Source organism: Suricata suricatta, chromosome 17 (assembly GCF_006229205.1).
Source record: "Suricata suricatta isolate VVHF042 chromosome 17, meerkat_22Aug2017_6uvM2_HiC, whole genome shotgun sequence".
NCBI classification, from domain to species: domain Eukaryota; kingdom Metazoa; phylum Chordata; class Mammalia; order Carnivora; family Herpestidae; genus Suricata; species Suricata suricatta.
The window spans coordinates 25526734-25544480 of record NC_043716.1 but is presented as its reverse complement, the minus strand read 5'-3'; the positions used below and the strand labels follow the sequence as shown (position 1 = coordinate 25544480).

General features: G+C 35.4%; 1 protein-coding gene across 1 annotated transcript in view; it reads left to right on the top strand.

The window, feature by feature from the left end:
* The window catches only part of VMP1 (vacuole membrane protein 1), a 126398-nt gene that overhangs the window by 85418 nt on the left and 23233 nt on the right, over positions 1-17747 (top strand). The window contains exons 8-9 of the mRNA XM_029926782.1: positions 11787-11867; positions 15883-15999. Of these exons, the coding sequence (XP_029782642.1) occupies positions 11787-11867; positions 15883-15999 (198 nt within the window). The remainder of the gene's footprint in view (positions 1-11786; positions 11868-15882; positions 16000-17747) is intronic.

Genomic DNA, 17747 nt, shown 5'->3' with positions numbered 1-17747 from the left:
TTTTGTTTTTAAGTTTATTTAAGTAATCTTTACACCCCACATGGGGTGTGAACCCACAACCATGAAATCAAGAGTCTTACACTCTTCTGACCGAGCCAGCCCAGGCACCACCTTTTTAAAAAGTTTTTGTTTAGGGGCACCTGGATGACTATGTCCATTAAGTGTCTGACTTCAGCTCAGGTGATGATCTCAGGTTTTGTGAGTTCAAGCCCAGGTTTCATGGGTTCAAGCCCAGCATTTGGCTTCATGCTGAGAGTGCAGAGCCTGCTTGGGATTCTCTCCCTCACTCTGACCCTTTCCCAGTCTCTCTGTCTGTCTCAAAATAAATAGTTTTTATTTAAATTCCAGTTAGTTAACACACAGTGTAATACTAGTTTTGGGTATACAACGTAGTGATTCAGCACTTCCATCCAACACCCAGTGCTCATCACCACAAGTATACTCCTTAATCCCCCCATCACCTATTTAACCCGTCCCCCCACATCCCTCCTCTCTGGTGTTCGTGAGTTTGTTCTCAATAGTTAAGAGTCTGTTTCTTGGTTTGCCTCTCTCTCTCTTTTTCCACTTTGCTCATTTGTTTTTTAAATTCTACATGTGAGTGAAATCATATTTTTATTTCTCTGGCTTATTTCACTTAGCATAATACTCTCTAAGAGCTCCGTCTGTATCATTCTAAATAACAAGATTGTATTCTTTTTTATGGCAGAGTAATATTTCATATGGTTTCTTTTCAACAGTAACCTAAGCAACAGATACTGGTCAATTTATTTTTTTTTAATGTTTTATTTATTTTTGATACAGAGAGAGACAGAGCATGAGAGGGGGAGGGGTAGAGAGAGGAGACACAGAACCGGAAGCAGGCTCCAGGCTCTGAGCTAGCTGTCAGCACAGAGCCTGACGCGGGGCTCGAACCCATGAATGTGAGATCTGACCTGGGCCGAAGTCGGAGGCTTAACCGACTGAAGCCACCCAGGCACCCCGATACTGGTCAATTTAAATGCAGGTGACTTGGACCTCAGTTTTGATTTCACTGGACTATGAGAAGTAAAGAAAAAAGCACTGTAACTTGTCTATAATTTTTCCCATAATCAGTTTTATTTCTTATCATGGTGATAGATACTATTCTTACCATTTTATAGAAAACATGAAGAAACTGTGGCTCAGAGAACTTTAAAGACCATGTAATCAGCGCTATATCGTTTGATGTCATAGGAAGTCTATAGAATTGGTGTTTGTATTGTTTCTCTAAGTACTTTTTTCATCTTTTTTTCCCTCTTGTTCTCTCTTGCACTGTGGGTTTCCCAAGTCATTCATCATCTTTTTTGCTTTTTCTACTGATTACTATCCCTCTCCCATATATACACACTAAATTTTCACAGTATGCAATCTAATAAAAGTGCCCTAAGTATTAGAAATATATGATTATGGGGGGCACCTGCATGGCTCAGTTGGTTAAGCCTTTCACAGACTGCAAGTCGCTTAAGTCATGGACTCGCAATCCGAGAGTTCAAGATCCAATTCAGGCTCTGTGCTGATAGTGCACTGTCTGCTTGGGATTCTCTCTCCCCTCTCTGTCTAACCCCTCCTTTGCTCGCTCACTCTCTCTCTCTCTCAAATATAAACATTAAAAAAAAAATTTTTTTAATGTTTATTTATTTTGAGAGAGAGCATGAGCATGGGGAGGGGCAGAAAAGAGGGGCACAGAGAATTCCAACTGGGCTCTGTGCTGACAGCAGAGATCCCAGTGCAGTGCTCTAACCCACAAAGCAAACTGAACTGCAAGATCATACATTACCTGACCCAAAGTCAAGAGTCAGATTCCCAGCCAACTGATCCACCCAGGTGCCCCCCCACACACATTTTCCTTACTCATCCATCAGTTGACAGTTGTTTCCATGTATTAGCTGTTATAAATAATGCTGCAATACACTGGGAGATGCAGATATCATTTCACGATACTGGTTGTTTACTTTGGATCAATACACTGAAGTGGAATTGCAGGATCAGGTTGCTTTATTTTTAATTTTTGAGGAACCTCCATACTGGCTATCCCAATTTACATTCCTCCAAACAATGCACATGGGCTCCCTCTGCGCCACTTCCTCACTGACCCTATTTATCTCTTGTCTTGTTGATAATAGGCTTTCTCGGGCACCTGGTTGACCCAGTCTGTAGAACATGCAACTCTTGATCTCAAGGACATGAGTTTGAGCCCCATGTTTGGCTTGGAGCCTACTTAAAGAAAAAAAATATATATATATAACATTTGTGGATTGATATCTCATTGGGGTTTTGATTTGCCTTTTTCTGATAATTAGTGATGCTAACTACCTTTTCATGTACTGTTATTAGCCATCAATAGGTCATCTTTGGAAAATATTAGCTATTCAGATCCTCTGCCTATTTTTTTTTAATGTTTATTTTCAAGTGAGAGGGACAAAGAGCTCTACTGGGGGTGAGACAGAGAGAAAGGGAGACACAGATTCTGAAGCAGGCTTCAAGCTCTGAGCTGTCAGCACAGAGCCTGATGCAGAGCTCAAACCCACGAATCGTGAGAACATGACCTGAGCCAAAGTTGGAAGCTTAACCAACTGAGCCATCCAGGTACCCCTCTATTTTCTTAATCAGATTTTTGTCTCTTAAATTGTAGGAATTTCTTATAAATTTTGATCTTAACCCCTTATCAGATAAAGGATTCATGCATATTTTCTCCCATTGGGTAGGTTACCTTTTCGTTTTTTTGTTGATCATTTCCTTTGCTCTATGGAAGCTGTTTAGTTTGATAGAATCCCACTTATTTTTGCTTTTGTCGCCTTTGCTGTGGTGTCCTATCCAAAAAAATTGCTAGGAACAATGTCAAGGAGCTTACATTTATTTGTTTTCCTCTAGGTGTTTTATGGTTTTGGATCCTTTACTCAGGTCTTTAATCCGTCTTGAATTTATTTTTGTGTATGGTGTAAGATAGGGTTCAGTTTTATTCTTTTGCATGTGGCTGTCCAGTTTTCCCAACACTATTTATTGAAGAGACTGTCCTTTCCCCCACTGTATATTTTTGGCTCCATTGTCTTAAATTAATTGACTTGACTATATAGGTGTGGGTTTCTTTCTAGACTCTCTGTTCTTTTCCATTGATATATGTTTCTCTTTTTAAGTTATTTCCATACTGCTTTGATTATTGTAGCTTTTTAATGTCATTTGAAATATAAAAGCATGGCACCTCCCGATTTGTTCATCTTTGTCAAGATTGCTTTAGCTACTTGGGTCTTTTGTGGTTCCATACAAATTTTGGAATTTTTTTTTTTGTGTGTGAAAAGTGCCTTTAGAGTTTTGAAAGGAAGTGCATTGAGTCTGTAGATGGCTTTAGGTAGTGTGGACATTTTAACAGTATAATTCTTCCAATCTATGAGCACAGGATATCTTCCCATTTATTTTTGTGTTTAATTTCTTTTATCAGTGTGTTATAGTGCAGATAGGATTGTTTTCTTAATTTCTCTTTTTGATTCTTTATTATTAATGTATAGAAAAATACAGCTGACTAGGGGGTGCCTGGCTGGCTGAGTTGAAAGAGCATGTGACTCTTGATCTTGGGGTCATAAGTCAGATCCCTACCTTAGGTGTAGAGATTACTAAAAATAAATACTTTTTAAAATGCAACTGATTTTTATATATCAATTTTATATCCAGCCACTTAATTCACTTATTCTAACAGTTTTTTTGGTGAAGTCTTTAGGATTTCCTATATATAGTATTTCATCTACAGACAAGCATAGTTTCACTTTTCCCTTTCTGAATGAATGCCTTTGTTTCTTTTTCTTGCCTCATTGCTCTGGCTAGGGCTCCTAAGACTGTGCTGAATACAACTATTAAGAGCGGGCATCCTTGTCTTGTTCCGGATCCTAGAAGAAAAGCGTTCCGTTTGTCACCATCGAGTGTGATGTTAGATGTGGGGCTTGTCATCTGTGGCCTTTATTACGTTGAGGTGTATAGCATGTCTATACCCACATTTTGAGAGTTTATACCATGAATGGATATTGGATTTTGTCAAATGCTTTTCCTGCATCTATTGAAATGATCATATATTTTTATCTTCATTTTGTTCATGAAATGTATCTCCGTGATTGATGTGTATGTTGAATCATCCTTGCATCCCTAGAATAAATTTAGTGTATTGCCGAATTCAGTTTGCGAAAATGTTTTGAAAATTTTTGCATCTGTGTTTAACAGGGATACTGGCCTGTAATTTGCTTGTAGTGACTTTGTCTGGTTTTGTTATTGGGATAATGCTGGCCTTGTAAGATGAGTTTGCGTGTTCTCTCCCCTTTTTTTTTTTTTTTTTTTTTAAAGTTTCAGAAAGATTGGCACTAGTTCTTCTTTAAATGTTTGGTAGAATTCACCAGTGAAGCCATCTGGTCCTGACTTGTACTGTTTTGGAGGTTTTTGATTACTAATTCAATCTCCTTACTAGTAATTGGTCTGTTTGGACTTTTTATTTCTTTATGATTCAGCCTTTATAGGTTGTAGATTTCTAAGAATTTATCCATTTCTTCTCAGTTTTCCAGTTTTTCCAGTATTATTTAAGTCTTTGTTTTTCCCCGTGGTGAATCTAGCTAAAGGTTTGTCTGTTACGTTTATTTTTTCAAAAAATCAACCTGGTTTCATTGATCTTTTCTGTTGTCTTTTTAGACCCTATTTTATTTATTTGTTTCCACTATGATCTTTGTTATTTCCTTCCATTAACTTTGGGCTTAGTTTGTTCTTTGTGTTCTAGTTCCTTGAGATATAGAGCTAGGTTGTTTAGGATCTTTCTTATTTCTTAATGTAGTCATTTATCATTATGATTTTCCTCTTAAAACAGCTTTTGCTGCATTCCTGAAGTCGTGCCGTGCTGTGTTTCATTTGTTTCAGGCTTTGTTTTTTTTTTCACTTTTGAGTTCTCTTTTGTCCCATTTGTTTGTTCAATAACATGCATGCATTTGTGAATTTTCCATTTCTCTTCTTTTAATTGATTCCTAGTTTCATACTATTCTCATCAGAAAAGATCTTCAAACAATGTCAGGATTTTTAGTTGTTAATATTTGTCTTATGTTTTAATATATGATCTGTCCTGGATGATGCTCCATGTGTTCTTAAAAAGAATGTGTATTTTGCTTTTCAGTAGAGTGTTTTGTAAATGTCTATTAAGTCTGTCTGATTTTACATAGTATAGTTTAAGTCTAGTGTTTCCTTATTTTGTTAGATCCACTGACGAAAGTAAGGTTTGAAGTCTCCTACGATTATTATATTGATGTCTATTTCTTCCTGTAGATCTGTTAATATTGCTTTATATACTTAGGTGCTCTTATGTTTTGAAAATATTTGTAAGTGTTACGTGCTTTTGTTGGAGCTACACCTTTATCATTATATAATGACCTTCTTTATCTCTTATTACAGTCTTTGTCTTTAAGTCGGTTTTGTGATAAAAGTATAGCTACTCATGCTTTCTTCTGGTCTTTATTTGTGTGGAATATCTTTTCTATCCTTTCACTTTCTGTCTGTATGTCCTTAAAGCTGGAGTGAGTCTTTTGTAGGCAGCATATAAATGGGTGTTGATTTTTTTAATCCATTCAACCATTCTATGCCTTTCAATTGGAGAATTTAATCCATTGACATTTAAAGTTATCATTGATAAATTTATTGCCATTTTAAAATTGTTTTCTGGCTGTTTTGTAATTCCTTTGTTCCTTTCTTCTTTTTACTCTCCTTTGTGATTTCATGATTTTCTGTAATTAAGATGCTTATATTCTTTTCTCACTATTTTTTTTTTGTGTTTCCCCTGTAGGTTTTTGCTTTGTGGTTTTCATGAGGCTTACATAAAACATCTTATATTTAAAACAGTTTATCTCAAGTTGATAACACCTTAAGCTCAGACACACTTTTTTAAAATTTATTTTATTATTTTACTTTTTATTTATTTTCAGAGAGAGAGGGCAAGCAAGGTGGTGCAGGGAGGGCAAAGAGAGAGGGAAATAGAATCCCAAGACAGAATCCTAGGCTTTGCTGCCCGCACAGAGCCCACTATGGGGCTTGAACTCACGAAACATAAGATCATGACCTGAGCCAAAATCAAGAGTTGAACGCTTAACCTACTGACCCACCCAAACACCCCTCAAACACACTTTTTTAAAGCTGTCCATGTGGAGTACCTGGCTGACTCAGTTGGTAAAGCATGGGACTCTTGAATTTGGGGTCCTGTATTTGAGCCCCATGTTGGGTGTAAAGATTACTTAAATTAAAAAAAAAAAAAAAAACTTTTAGGACACCTGGGTGGCTCAGTCAGTTGAGCATCTGACTTTGGCTCAGGTCATGATCTCACAGTTTATGAGTTCAAACCCCCGCATTGGGCTCTCTTCTGTCAGCCTGTCTGCGCAGAGCCTGCTTCACATCCTCTTCCTCCTCTGCGTGCCCCTCCCCTGCAGGGGCCCTCCTCCAAATTAAATATTTTAAAAATATTAAAACTTTTAAAAATGGTAATATAAGTGACAATTTTTAAAGTTCTATATTTTTACTCTTCTGTCACTTTTTTTTAACTTTTTAATGTTTATTTTTGAGAGAGAATGAGAGACAGCACAACCAGGTGTGGGACAGGGAGAGAGGAAGACACAGAATCCAAAGCAGGCTCTGATGTGAGCCTGGCTTGGGGCTCAAACTCGCAAGCTGCAAGATCATTACCTGAGCTGAAGTCAGATGTTCAGTAGACTGAGACCCCCAGGCACCCCTAAAGAGTCTTTTCTAATGCCTTATTAATAGAAATGCCATGTACATTCATGTTTCAGACAGTTATAAAGAAGAATTGATTTTTACTCATATTACATTCAGTTCATTTTACAATTAACTTTAGACTCTCCCTTAAATGTCAAGTTTACTATATTCAGGCTAATACAGCACTGGAGAAACTTGAGTCAAATTAAACAGATAGTTGTTCCTTTTCTTGTGTGTGTGTCCTAATCCCCTCCTCAGAACTCTTGCTTCCTTTTCTTTACCTGCTAGAGAGAGAGAGAGAGAAAGAGAGACAAACAGACAGAGAGAGAGACTATCAACTGTCAGAGGAAAACAGATTCTGGCCTCTTGCTTTCTCTGTGATTCACAATCTTACTGGAGATGGTAAAGGTGCTTTGATGTGCCACAGGCTACATTAAAAAATAAATGTAAAGAAAGAATATAAATATGTGTTAACCAGAGGGTTTGTTATTATCTATCCTGCTTACTTGAAAGTAGCCTCTTTTTTTATTCATGGAAAATATATAATTTGGATAACCTAGAATTGATCAGAGTGATCAGTTTTAAAGTTCTTACATGCTCTGGATTTCTTTCAGAGGGAATTATTCTGTATCTAGTTATAGATTTAGTGTGTATGCAGGAAGAAGTGAGTTCAGGAGCTTCCTATGTTGCCATCTTGAATCAGAACTCTGTAATCTCAGGGCACCTGGGTGGCTCAGTTGATTTGTGCACTTTCTCTCAAAAATAAGTAAATATATTTTAAAAACTTCTGGGGTACCTGGGTGGCTGAGTCAGTTAAGCATCTGCTTTGCTCAGGTCATGATCTCATGGTTTGTGAGTTCAAGCCCCGTGTTGGGCTCTGCTGACACCTCAGAGCCTACAGCCTGCTTCAGATTCTGTCTCTCTCTCTCTCTGGCCCTCCCCCTCCACCCTCTCAAAAATAACAAAAAAACTTTTTTTAACTACTAAATCTGTTAAGTTTGTTTAAAATAAATTTTCTTTGCTTTTATGAAATGTCTTTATGTGATATATATATTCAGTTTGCACTATTACAGAATTTTACCCTAATGTCCAATTTAAATAGAAATTCCAGTGATCATCTCTGATATAATAATGTAAAAGCTATAAATTTGATACTAAAACATTTCATTTTCAGCAGTAGTTGCGCAACTCTGATCACTTTTTTGAAAAATGTGCTAATGTTGCAATCACTTCATTTCATCAAGTTAATACCCCTACTTCTGCTTGTAATTCTAAAGTTTATTTCATTACAGTGTTCATCTCATAAGCATGTTTGAGTCCATTATAATTAAAAAATAACAGATGACCTATGACTTGAAAATATACCTCATTTAAAGTAAACTTACTTGGGGCGCCTGGGTGGCTCAGTCGGTTAAGCCTCCGACTTCGGCTCAGGTCAGATCTCACGTTCATGGGTTCGAACCCTGCGTCAGACTCTGTGCTGACAGCTAGCTCAGAGCCTGGAGCCTACTTCCGGTTCTGTGTCTCCTTCTCTCTCTGCGCCTCCCCCTCTCATGCTCTGTCTCTCTCTGTATCAAAAATAAATAAAACATTAAAAAAAATAAATAAATAAAGTAAACTTACTTAAATATGCTGTTTTAAAACATAGTAGTTACATTATTGATATTGTTGAGTTAATAGTAAGATAAAATATTTTGTTCACCTGAATTTAATGAATTAATCTACATTTTTATGTGAAAATAACCCATTGAGAACCCAGATAAAGGGTAGAAAATTGCAATTAGGACATGTTTTAGTCTGAAAGATTTAAAATCATGAGTTACATTTCATTGCAGTTTCTATCAAGATGAGAATTAATTGTATACTTTAATTATGGTATTTATTATGTTTAGTAAAATTTCATTGTAAAAATATTTAATTATATGGTTATTAGGATTTTAAAATTGTATTTATTTTGAGGGAGAGCGCATAAAAGCAGAGTAGGGGCAAAGAGAAATAGAGAGAGAGAGAGAGAGAATCCCCAGCAGGGTCCTCACTGTTAGCACAGGGCCAGACACGGGGCTCAAACTCAAAACCATGAGATCGTGACCTGAGCCAAAATCCTGAGTCAATGCTTAACCAACTGAGTCAGCCTGGTGGCCCTAAAAAGACATTTTAGATAGTGAAAGAAGTTCACAAAATCAATGTATTTTAAATTCTTTTTATATATAAGGAATTATTATTGAAATAGTTGTTCTGTGGTTTTTAGTATTATCTGTGGAGCCTCTTCAATACCGTCCCAAGGTCAGCCGAAGTTTTAACATAGAATGGATTAAAAAGGCAGATCATTTATAAAATTGTTCACCATTTACCATCTCAAACTAACAGAAGCTATTAAGCAAATACTAATTATCTCTATAGTACTGTATTCGTTTAACAGGTTTAGGTATTTTTTGTTGCTTTTAAAGATGTCTTGAAATTTCATGTGATCACTTATGAAAATTGAGATAGGTGACATGTTGTCATTTGAAGATAAATGTTACGTCATGTATTTAAACTCACCTGGTATTTTTAGATTCAAAGATTAGCATTTTGTAAGCTAATTATAATTAGCCATATAGTTTCTCTTCTCCCTTAATCACAATTTTTTCTTTGGAAAAAGAAAGGTAAAGTAAAAGTAGTACAGGAATATTCATACTTGAAGGCTTTACCTGTTTGTTTTTTTATTAATCCTTAAAGTCTCAGTGATAAGAGGGATTTATTGTAACATTGATTCATCTGTCTTATTGTAATTATTGGGGAAATGTTCCTATTGTCTCTTGTTCTTCATTTCAGAAGCATGGTCAGTTAAACACAATCACAACTGTTGAGAATGGAAAACATAATTTTACTTTCTTATTTGTTTATTTTTTTAATGTTTTTTATTTATTTTCGAGAGACAGAAAGTAGAAAGAGATTTCAAATTGCAGATGCATGCTGCTTATTTAGAACTAGAGAATAAAACTTTCAGGCATTTAAATTGTGAAATAGGTAAATATTGTGAAATGTGAATCCAGAGAAATGAAACTATTAAAAGGAATTTGATTTTAGTTGTAAAGATTTTTTTTAAATAAAGAATGACAGTTGAGGAAGTTATCAAATTGTACTTGCTACATTGTTCCCCCAGATATACCAAAACCATTAAAATGAGATACTAATTTCCTTTGATATTTAACTTAAATATTGATTACCTAACATTAACTTGTTAGGCTTTTTCTTTAAAATATTGATTTTAAAATTATTGATGTCCTTTTTTGGTTTATTTATTTTATTTAATTTGCCAGCGTAAGAAGAATAGCAAATTATGTTTGATTCTTTTAAACTTTAGTAAAAGAGCTTTTTTTGGCTGGTGTTGAGGGTGTGTGTGTGTGTGTGTGTGAGAGAGAGAGAGAGAAAGAGATTTTTAGTTGGATTTACTGTCAAATAATATACCTATGATACAATTCTATTTTAACAGCAAACAGAAATATAAATAGACATATGTATAGACAGTGTTACTTTAAAATCAACATAAGAAAGAACTGTCAGATATGCAAATAATTTTAAGTATTTAAGTTGTTAAAAAAAAAGAAATTAATTTTTTCAATGTTTTATTCTTGAGAGAGAGACAGAGCATGAGTAGGGTGGGGGCGAGGGGCAGAGAGAGGAAACACAGGATCAGAAGACTCCAGGCTGTGGGCTGCCAGCACAGAGCCCAGTGCGGGACTTGAACTCATGAACTATAAGATCATGACCTGAACGGAAGTTGGCACTTAACCAATTGAGCCATCCAGGCGCCCCACCTTGCCCCCTACAAAAAGGAAGAAATTTTAACGTATAAAGCAACAGGGATGCCTGGCTGTCTCAGTCAGAAAAGTGTGCGACTCTTGATCTCAGGGCATGAGTTTGAGCCCTACGTTTAGTGTAGATATTACTTAATAAATAAAACCTAAAATAAAATAAAATACGGAGCAGCAAAGTACAACTACATTGACATGTAGAACATTTTAGACCATAAAAGAATGATGTTTTCAATAAAATTATGTCAGTAAAGCTTTTAGAGCCATATCAGTACGTTGTGAATATATGGCTTTAAGCGAAATTAGTTTAAAATGAAAACAACAAAATATAGTTGTGTTTATGAAATCTAAAGATGAGTTACTACCATAAAATATTTTAGATTTGGTACAGACACTAGTACAATACTTCCCTCAGTTTTGTTTTTTTTGTTTTTTCCACTACACTGGCAAGGAAAAACATCAAGAAGAAAACTCCCTTAAGCTGCATATTCTGCTACCGTTGGCTTTTTGTAATGAAAAGAAATGTGTAAACTTCATATTAGTTGAATTTAAATAAACGTTCATGGATTGTTTAATATAAAAATGTAATTTTAATTCCGAGAATATTGTGAAAGTCCTGGAAAATAAATTACAGGAACTGAAAGTAACACGGTCACTGTGTGTGTGTGTGTGTGTGTGTGTGTGTGTGTGTGTGTTCAACACATAATAAGATTTGTGAAATCCATTTTCAGTAGACAACTTTCAGACTTAACAAGTAAAACTCCCCATTAAAAAGGCACTTAATTTGTTTTCCTTGTAAGACAGGCAAGCTAAAAATTAATTAGAAAGAAAAAAATGGTAAAGGGAAGTTTCTACTTCATTTATTTGGATAAAGTAACTCTTTCGCCTCAAAGAAAAATTCTAACAGCCCCCTGAAGCATAATTGACGATGGGCGCCCAGGCATCTGAAAGAATAAGGAGTCTGTGTTCCTTTGTTCTTATCTAATTTCTGTTGAGTAAAGAGATTCTGCCCCAGAGGGATGAAATGACTCCTTACTTTCAGGATGTTTTTAAAAACAGGATTCCATGAACTTCAAGTATTTATTGCATATTTTCTAGTGCAACCTCTGATTTTTTTTTAAATCATTCATCAAAAGCAATGATTAAGTGAATCAGGTTATGAGGCATTTAATATTATAAATTCTATAAAGAGCCATCTTATCTTCTTACTTGTACGTATCATTAATGTTTTGATATCCTCCTTTTATACAGGACTTTGCTTCCCGGGCTAAACTGGCAGTTCAAAACCTAGTACAGAAGGTTGGATTTTTTGGAATTTTGGCCTGTGCTTCAGTAAGTGAATTGTATTAAAAGTGAGGAATTCCAATAAATGGTAGATTTATATTTTGATCCAGTTTGTTTTTAAAGACAACACACTTGGAAAACAGATAAGGTAGTCATATAATTTTGTTAATCATTCATCTTACTCATCAAATGAGCTGTTTCTGTTAGATGGATTCATATCTAGTTTATTAACTTTTTAAGCATTTCATCTTGCCATGATGACTTCAGACCTAAATGCCTAAGTTCAGTAAGAATAAGAGAGATAAAATTCATCCTTTCCATGAAGAATTTATAAAATGAAGTGCATTTAACCAAGTAACAATGACTTCATTCTTTCCAGAGTTAGAGATAGGTAGTCTTTTTCCAAAGTTTCAAGCATTAGTTATATGGAAGAAGTCATATGAAACCTGTCTTAAGGAATATTTATACCAAGTTAGGTTAAGTGACTCCTCTGAGGCAAAGCTAAGGGCATCTTTGGCTACAGTGAACTAAGAAGCCGCTCATGTCAAACACTTAGTTAATTTCTCAAATTGCAGATTTGGGAAATTGACATTCTTGATGAGTTGGTGTTTATCCTGATCCTTTTCTAGTATAATAGAAACAGTTATATTTGAAATGGAGCATTTTGATCAAAGCTTTCTTTGGTAGCCTGTACACAATTTTTGGTAGTTCATTGGTGGTTTGGGCCAGATTAACTAGGTGTACGTAGTTGATATGATAAAAACTACAGCTGTAAATATAATTCACAAAATTATTATCTAGTGACACCCAGCTACTTTGTCCATTATGTTCTAGAGTATGAATATATCTTTGAGTACTCTCTCCCCCTCCCCTGCCTTAGCAAAACAAATGGCCAAAAAAAAAGGACATTTGGTGCCAAAATTTCTAATGTGATGTCAACATTCTAGAGATACTGTAAGATACACATATGCCTCAATTACTATCATTTGACCTGGCAGTACTAGAAATTTTCATAATCTGAGTTTTCATTTCAGTGCATGAGCCCTTTATCATATTGATCTCTCAAGTATTTGAGCAGTTTATACTGTAGTGTGATACTGTAGAAGGGGAATTGGCTTTGGCATTCCTAAACAAGTTTTGCGTCTTATTAGCTATGTAACCTAATCAAGTTACTCTCTTTGAGCCCTAGATTTCTAATTTTTTTTTAAATGGGATGATAAAACACTCATCATTGTAAAGGCTGATGTGAGGATTTAAGAAGATATATGTGAGGGGCGCCTGAGTGGCTCAGTCGGTTGAGCATCCAACATCAGCTCAGGTCATGGTCTCACAGCTTGTGAGTTCGAGCCCCACATCAGGCTCTGTGCTGATAGCACAGAGCCTGGAGCCTGCTTCAGATTCTGTGTCTCCATCTCTCTCTGTCCCTCCCCTCCTCCCTCCCCCCCTCTCAAAAATAAATAAACTTAAATTTTTTTTTAAATATATATATGTGAACTAACACATTGCTTAGAGCATAAATGTTCAACCATTTTCCTTAGCTTTGATTCAGTCACTGAGTGTTTGGAATAAAAGAGATGAAAGATACATTCCCTTTCTTTAAGGATTCTGAAGTCTAGTGAGGGGAGACCATTGAAATACAAGGATACGTAGAAAGTGTTGTGGAAGTCAGCAGACTGAGATTAAACTCTGAGGCCTAATGGATAATAACGTCCTTACTTTAGAGGCTAAGAAAACAAGCATGGGAGCCACATTGCCCGCGTTGAAATTCTGCTCTGCTGCTGAAACCCTGCGCTCCTGAACAAACTGTCAAACCTGTCTGTCTCATTTTTCTGTAAAATGAGCGTAAGGATATGGTATAGCATTGTTTGGGGGATTAAGTTAAGTTAGTTGGTGATGCAGAAACTTAAGAAAAGTATCCTAAAAAGCCAAAGCATTCAATAAAAATTAGCTTTCTTTATTCCTAGGGAAAACACGAGTACCTTCAATTTATTAAAACAAAAATGTTATTTATTCTTTGGCACTCACTTATGCCTGTGTCCTCACTGTTGCAAATGCATTTACTATACTAGTCAGTATTATTTATATTTGACTAGGAATAGTCAGTATTGAACTGAAATTGATATATCAACTTGGTGTTCTAGGAACTTTTTTCTTGAAAATTTTTGATATTTCTGTTAAAATATTACAGTATATATACTTGATTTAAGGTAAAAAGTTTTTTAGCTATTTTTTTAAGTTTCATTTATTTATTTTGAGAGAGCGAGAAAGAGAACATATGCAGGAGGGGCAGAGAGAGAAAGAGAGAGAAAAAATCCCAAGCAGGCTCAGCACTGTCAGCACAAAGCCCAATATGGGGCTTGAACCCACGAAATGTGAGATCATGATTTGAGCCAAAATTAAGAGTTGGATACTTAACTGACTAAGCTACCCAGGCACCCCATTAGTAACTCTTTTAATCTCAGTCTTCCTTTCTGTGTATTTAGTTAGATGGTGAAAAAACAGAAGGGGTGTCTGGGTGGCTTAGTTGGTCTGACTCTTGGTTTTGGCTCAGGTCATGATCTCACATTCACAGGTTCTAGCTCTACAACGGGCTCCTGATGACCGAGCAGACAAAGCCCGCCTGGAGTTCTCTCTGGCCCTCCCTTGCTCATGCGCTCGCTCGCTCGCTCTCTTTCTCTCTCTCTCTCTCTCAGAACAAACCTAAAAAAAAATAAAATAAATAAAATGCACATGCAACAATAAACTCATTGATTATGCTCAGAGGGTATCCAGCATACACAGAGGTGTCCAACATGGTTAACAAATTCTAATTTTTAATCCATTCTGATTTGCATGTCTTATATACTTTAATTTCTATTTCAACTTGAGATAGAGCCTGATAATAAAGGAAAACAATTAAAATTTGAACCCATGGAGTTACGAGGGTCACATGAGAAAGTATAAGAAATGACAGCTGTAAAGCTATGCAAATGATACTGTTATTACATGATTATAAGACAGATGAAGTTGAATAAAAATTTGAATTTGGATGAGAAAAATAGAAATTATTAAATCTAATGAACAAAAAGAATATTTGAATTCTAATTTAGTCATGGCATTGTTTTTAAAAAGAACATATGTAACAAATATCTTTTAAACAACTAGGCTTTTCTTTGAAACTTCAAAAATGAAATTATATAAATTAATTGGCTTGTGAATGGTTCTGCCAGCTGCCGCAAGGACAGAGTGCTTCTCTGGGAGAAAAACGGATGAAGTGCTCAAAAACAGCTTGTGGTTTCCTTGCATTTTTACATGAAATTGTCTTTCAGCATTCTTGAAATGTGGGAATGTTTGGAAAAGGTATTTGTTGTGAATCACTTCTTTGTCTGGGACGGAGTATTCAAAACATCTGAATCTATGTGCTCATATTTCCACACTTGATTTTCTGCCTAAAATATATTCACACAGCCTCACAATCTTGCACTATCATACAGATTATGAGATTTGCCTGTGCAAAATACAAATTACAAGGGTTTTTTGTGTTGAGAAATAAAAGCACATCTACCTATAAATATATTTGTGGATTTCATAAGAACATTTGCTATATAGATGTGAGTAATTTCTAGATAATATTCTTATTTCAAGCTGAAGATTTTACAACCCCAGTATTACTGAAATAATCTCAGGGCTTTTTCTTTGTTTATACCTCACCTTAGACACAGCTACCAAACGGTGAAGTATTGCTGAATGGGATTAAATTCCTGTGGGTCCATTGGTTTTATCTAATTCTAATACAATAGAAAAAAGTATATTTTGGGGCATTAGCCATAAGTAATGTAAGCAAAAGGACAGTTGGGTTTGCTTTGAAGAAGAGCAGCCTAAGCTGAATATGAGACCCCATTTACAGAACCTTAGAATACTTGCCTAACCTTCTGAACAGTCTAGTCTTGATGAGGGAGCCTATACCTCTCTTTGCAATGTAAGCAAGGCTTGAAGCAGAATTCCACGTACCTGTAGGGGGTAACATTAAAAATGTTCCTTGGATTATATATGAAAGTCCCATTTAAATTTTTTCTTTTAATAGATTCCAAATCCTCTATTTGACCTGGCTGGAATAACATGTGGACACTTTCTTGTACCTTTTTGGACTTTCTTTGGTGCAACTCTGATTGGAAAAGCAATAATTAAAATGCACATCCAGGTAATTATGCCCTCTGATTTACTGTCTGGTGATGGTGAGCCCTTTGAAAGGCATTGAAACTTAATTCCTTTGCTCATTCCAGTGTGAGTTGTTAATATTTTGGTTCTGCTTCTTTGGGTTGTTATTTTCCTTAGGTATTTAACTGTGGAAAGTCATCTGGAGGTTAATGAGTTTGGGGCAGGCTTTCCCAGTCCCTGTTGGAAAATTGTGGCCCTTAATGACTTTTTCCTTGTTTTCTTTCTTTCCTTCTTTCTTCAAGACTCTGTCCCTTCCTGTCTGTCTTTATTTCATCTAAGACTTTTATCAAACAAAAAGGGTTCCTGTATAGGAAAATGCATATCATTATTTTCACATACATAACCCAAAAATGTCATATTTCTACTGACTATGAGCTGAGAGAATATTGCCTTTCACTAATTCCACTTTTCTTTCATGCCCCCAAATAATACTTCCTCTCAAGGCACCAATGTCCTTTACAGAAAAGCAGCCAGATGTCAGTGTGGCAAAGAATGGGGAAGAAAGGGGTCTCTGAAGAGGCGAGGAGCTGTGGGCTGTGGTTAGAGAAGTGAGAATCAGCTCTTGTTCAGAGCCAGTCTTAACAAAAGCTTCAGGACAGAGGTGTGTGTGTGTATATGAATAGAAGAAAGAAAATGAGGGGAAATGAATATGTGCTTCTAGAACCTCAATATGAATTGTTTCCTTTTAAAAGGGCAAATCTCACTAGAATAAAATAAAATTAACCTGAATAGAATTTCTTAATCAGTGAGGTTTGCAACAAAGAGACATTCACCAAAGGAAAGGCAAGAGCAGTGAGGAATGTCTTTGCCCTGGTGTGATTCCTTCAAAATGAAAAGCGTATCTTTTAATTTTCTCCAGTTTCTTCTTAACACCTCTCTACCTTCAGTTCTTAGAAAAGCAGAATGAGATAGGAAAACTTCAGCTGCTTCTACCTGCCCCGTTTCTAATACTCAGTTTTAGCATTTGAGATGACTTTATTGAGCCCATCTTCTACTTTTCTGCCATGATAATCACTCAGAATTCCAAGGACATTCCTCCTTCAAGGAATATATTTTCTCCCACATTAAGTATATTTTCCAATGAAATGATTTTTTAATATGGGAATGCCAGTTACTTTGGTAAATATTACATTATCATATTAGGATTTTACAAATAATAAAATGTGGTGAGTAGTAAATTATTTTGCAGTGTATCAGAAGATCATTTTTTTCTTTGATCTTTTTAGTACTTTCTGGGGAGGAAGGAAGCTATCATTTTGCCTTTTGAAAAGTATTAATAGTCCCTTAGAAGTATTAATGCCTAAGAAAAAATAACAGATTATTTTAATTCCCTTTATAATAGCAACCTCTCTGGGAATCCATAAACTTTATTAATCCAACTTTGCATAGTAACTTTCTATAAATCAGTAGTAAAATTTATTATGCCAAGAATATTCTGTAGTGAAAGGGCATGCAATTTATCAGACTTCAATACAGAATATTTAAAATAGTATATTTTTTAAACATTCTTAGATTTTATCAAGTTATGATAATGCTTAGTTTTTTTATATAGGACTTCACTTTAAAAAAAATTTTTTTTTAGTACTTCACACTTTAAAGCACTTGGTGTATGTGAGAGCTGATTTTATTATTATAATCCTTGGTTAGAGAAATTACTACTCTCATTTTGTAATTTTCAAACATAGACGATTAATAAATCGAGTTGCTTAAGAATGTTAAGTAACAGCTAGA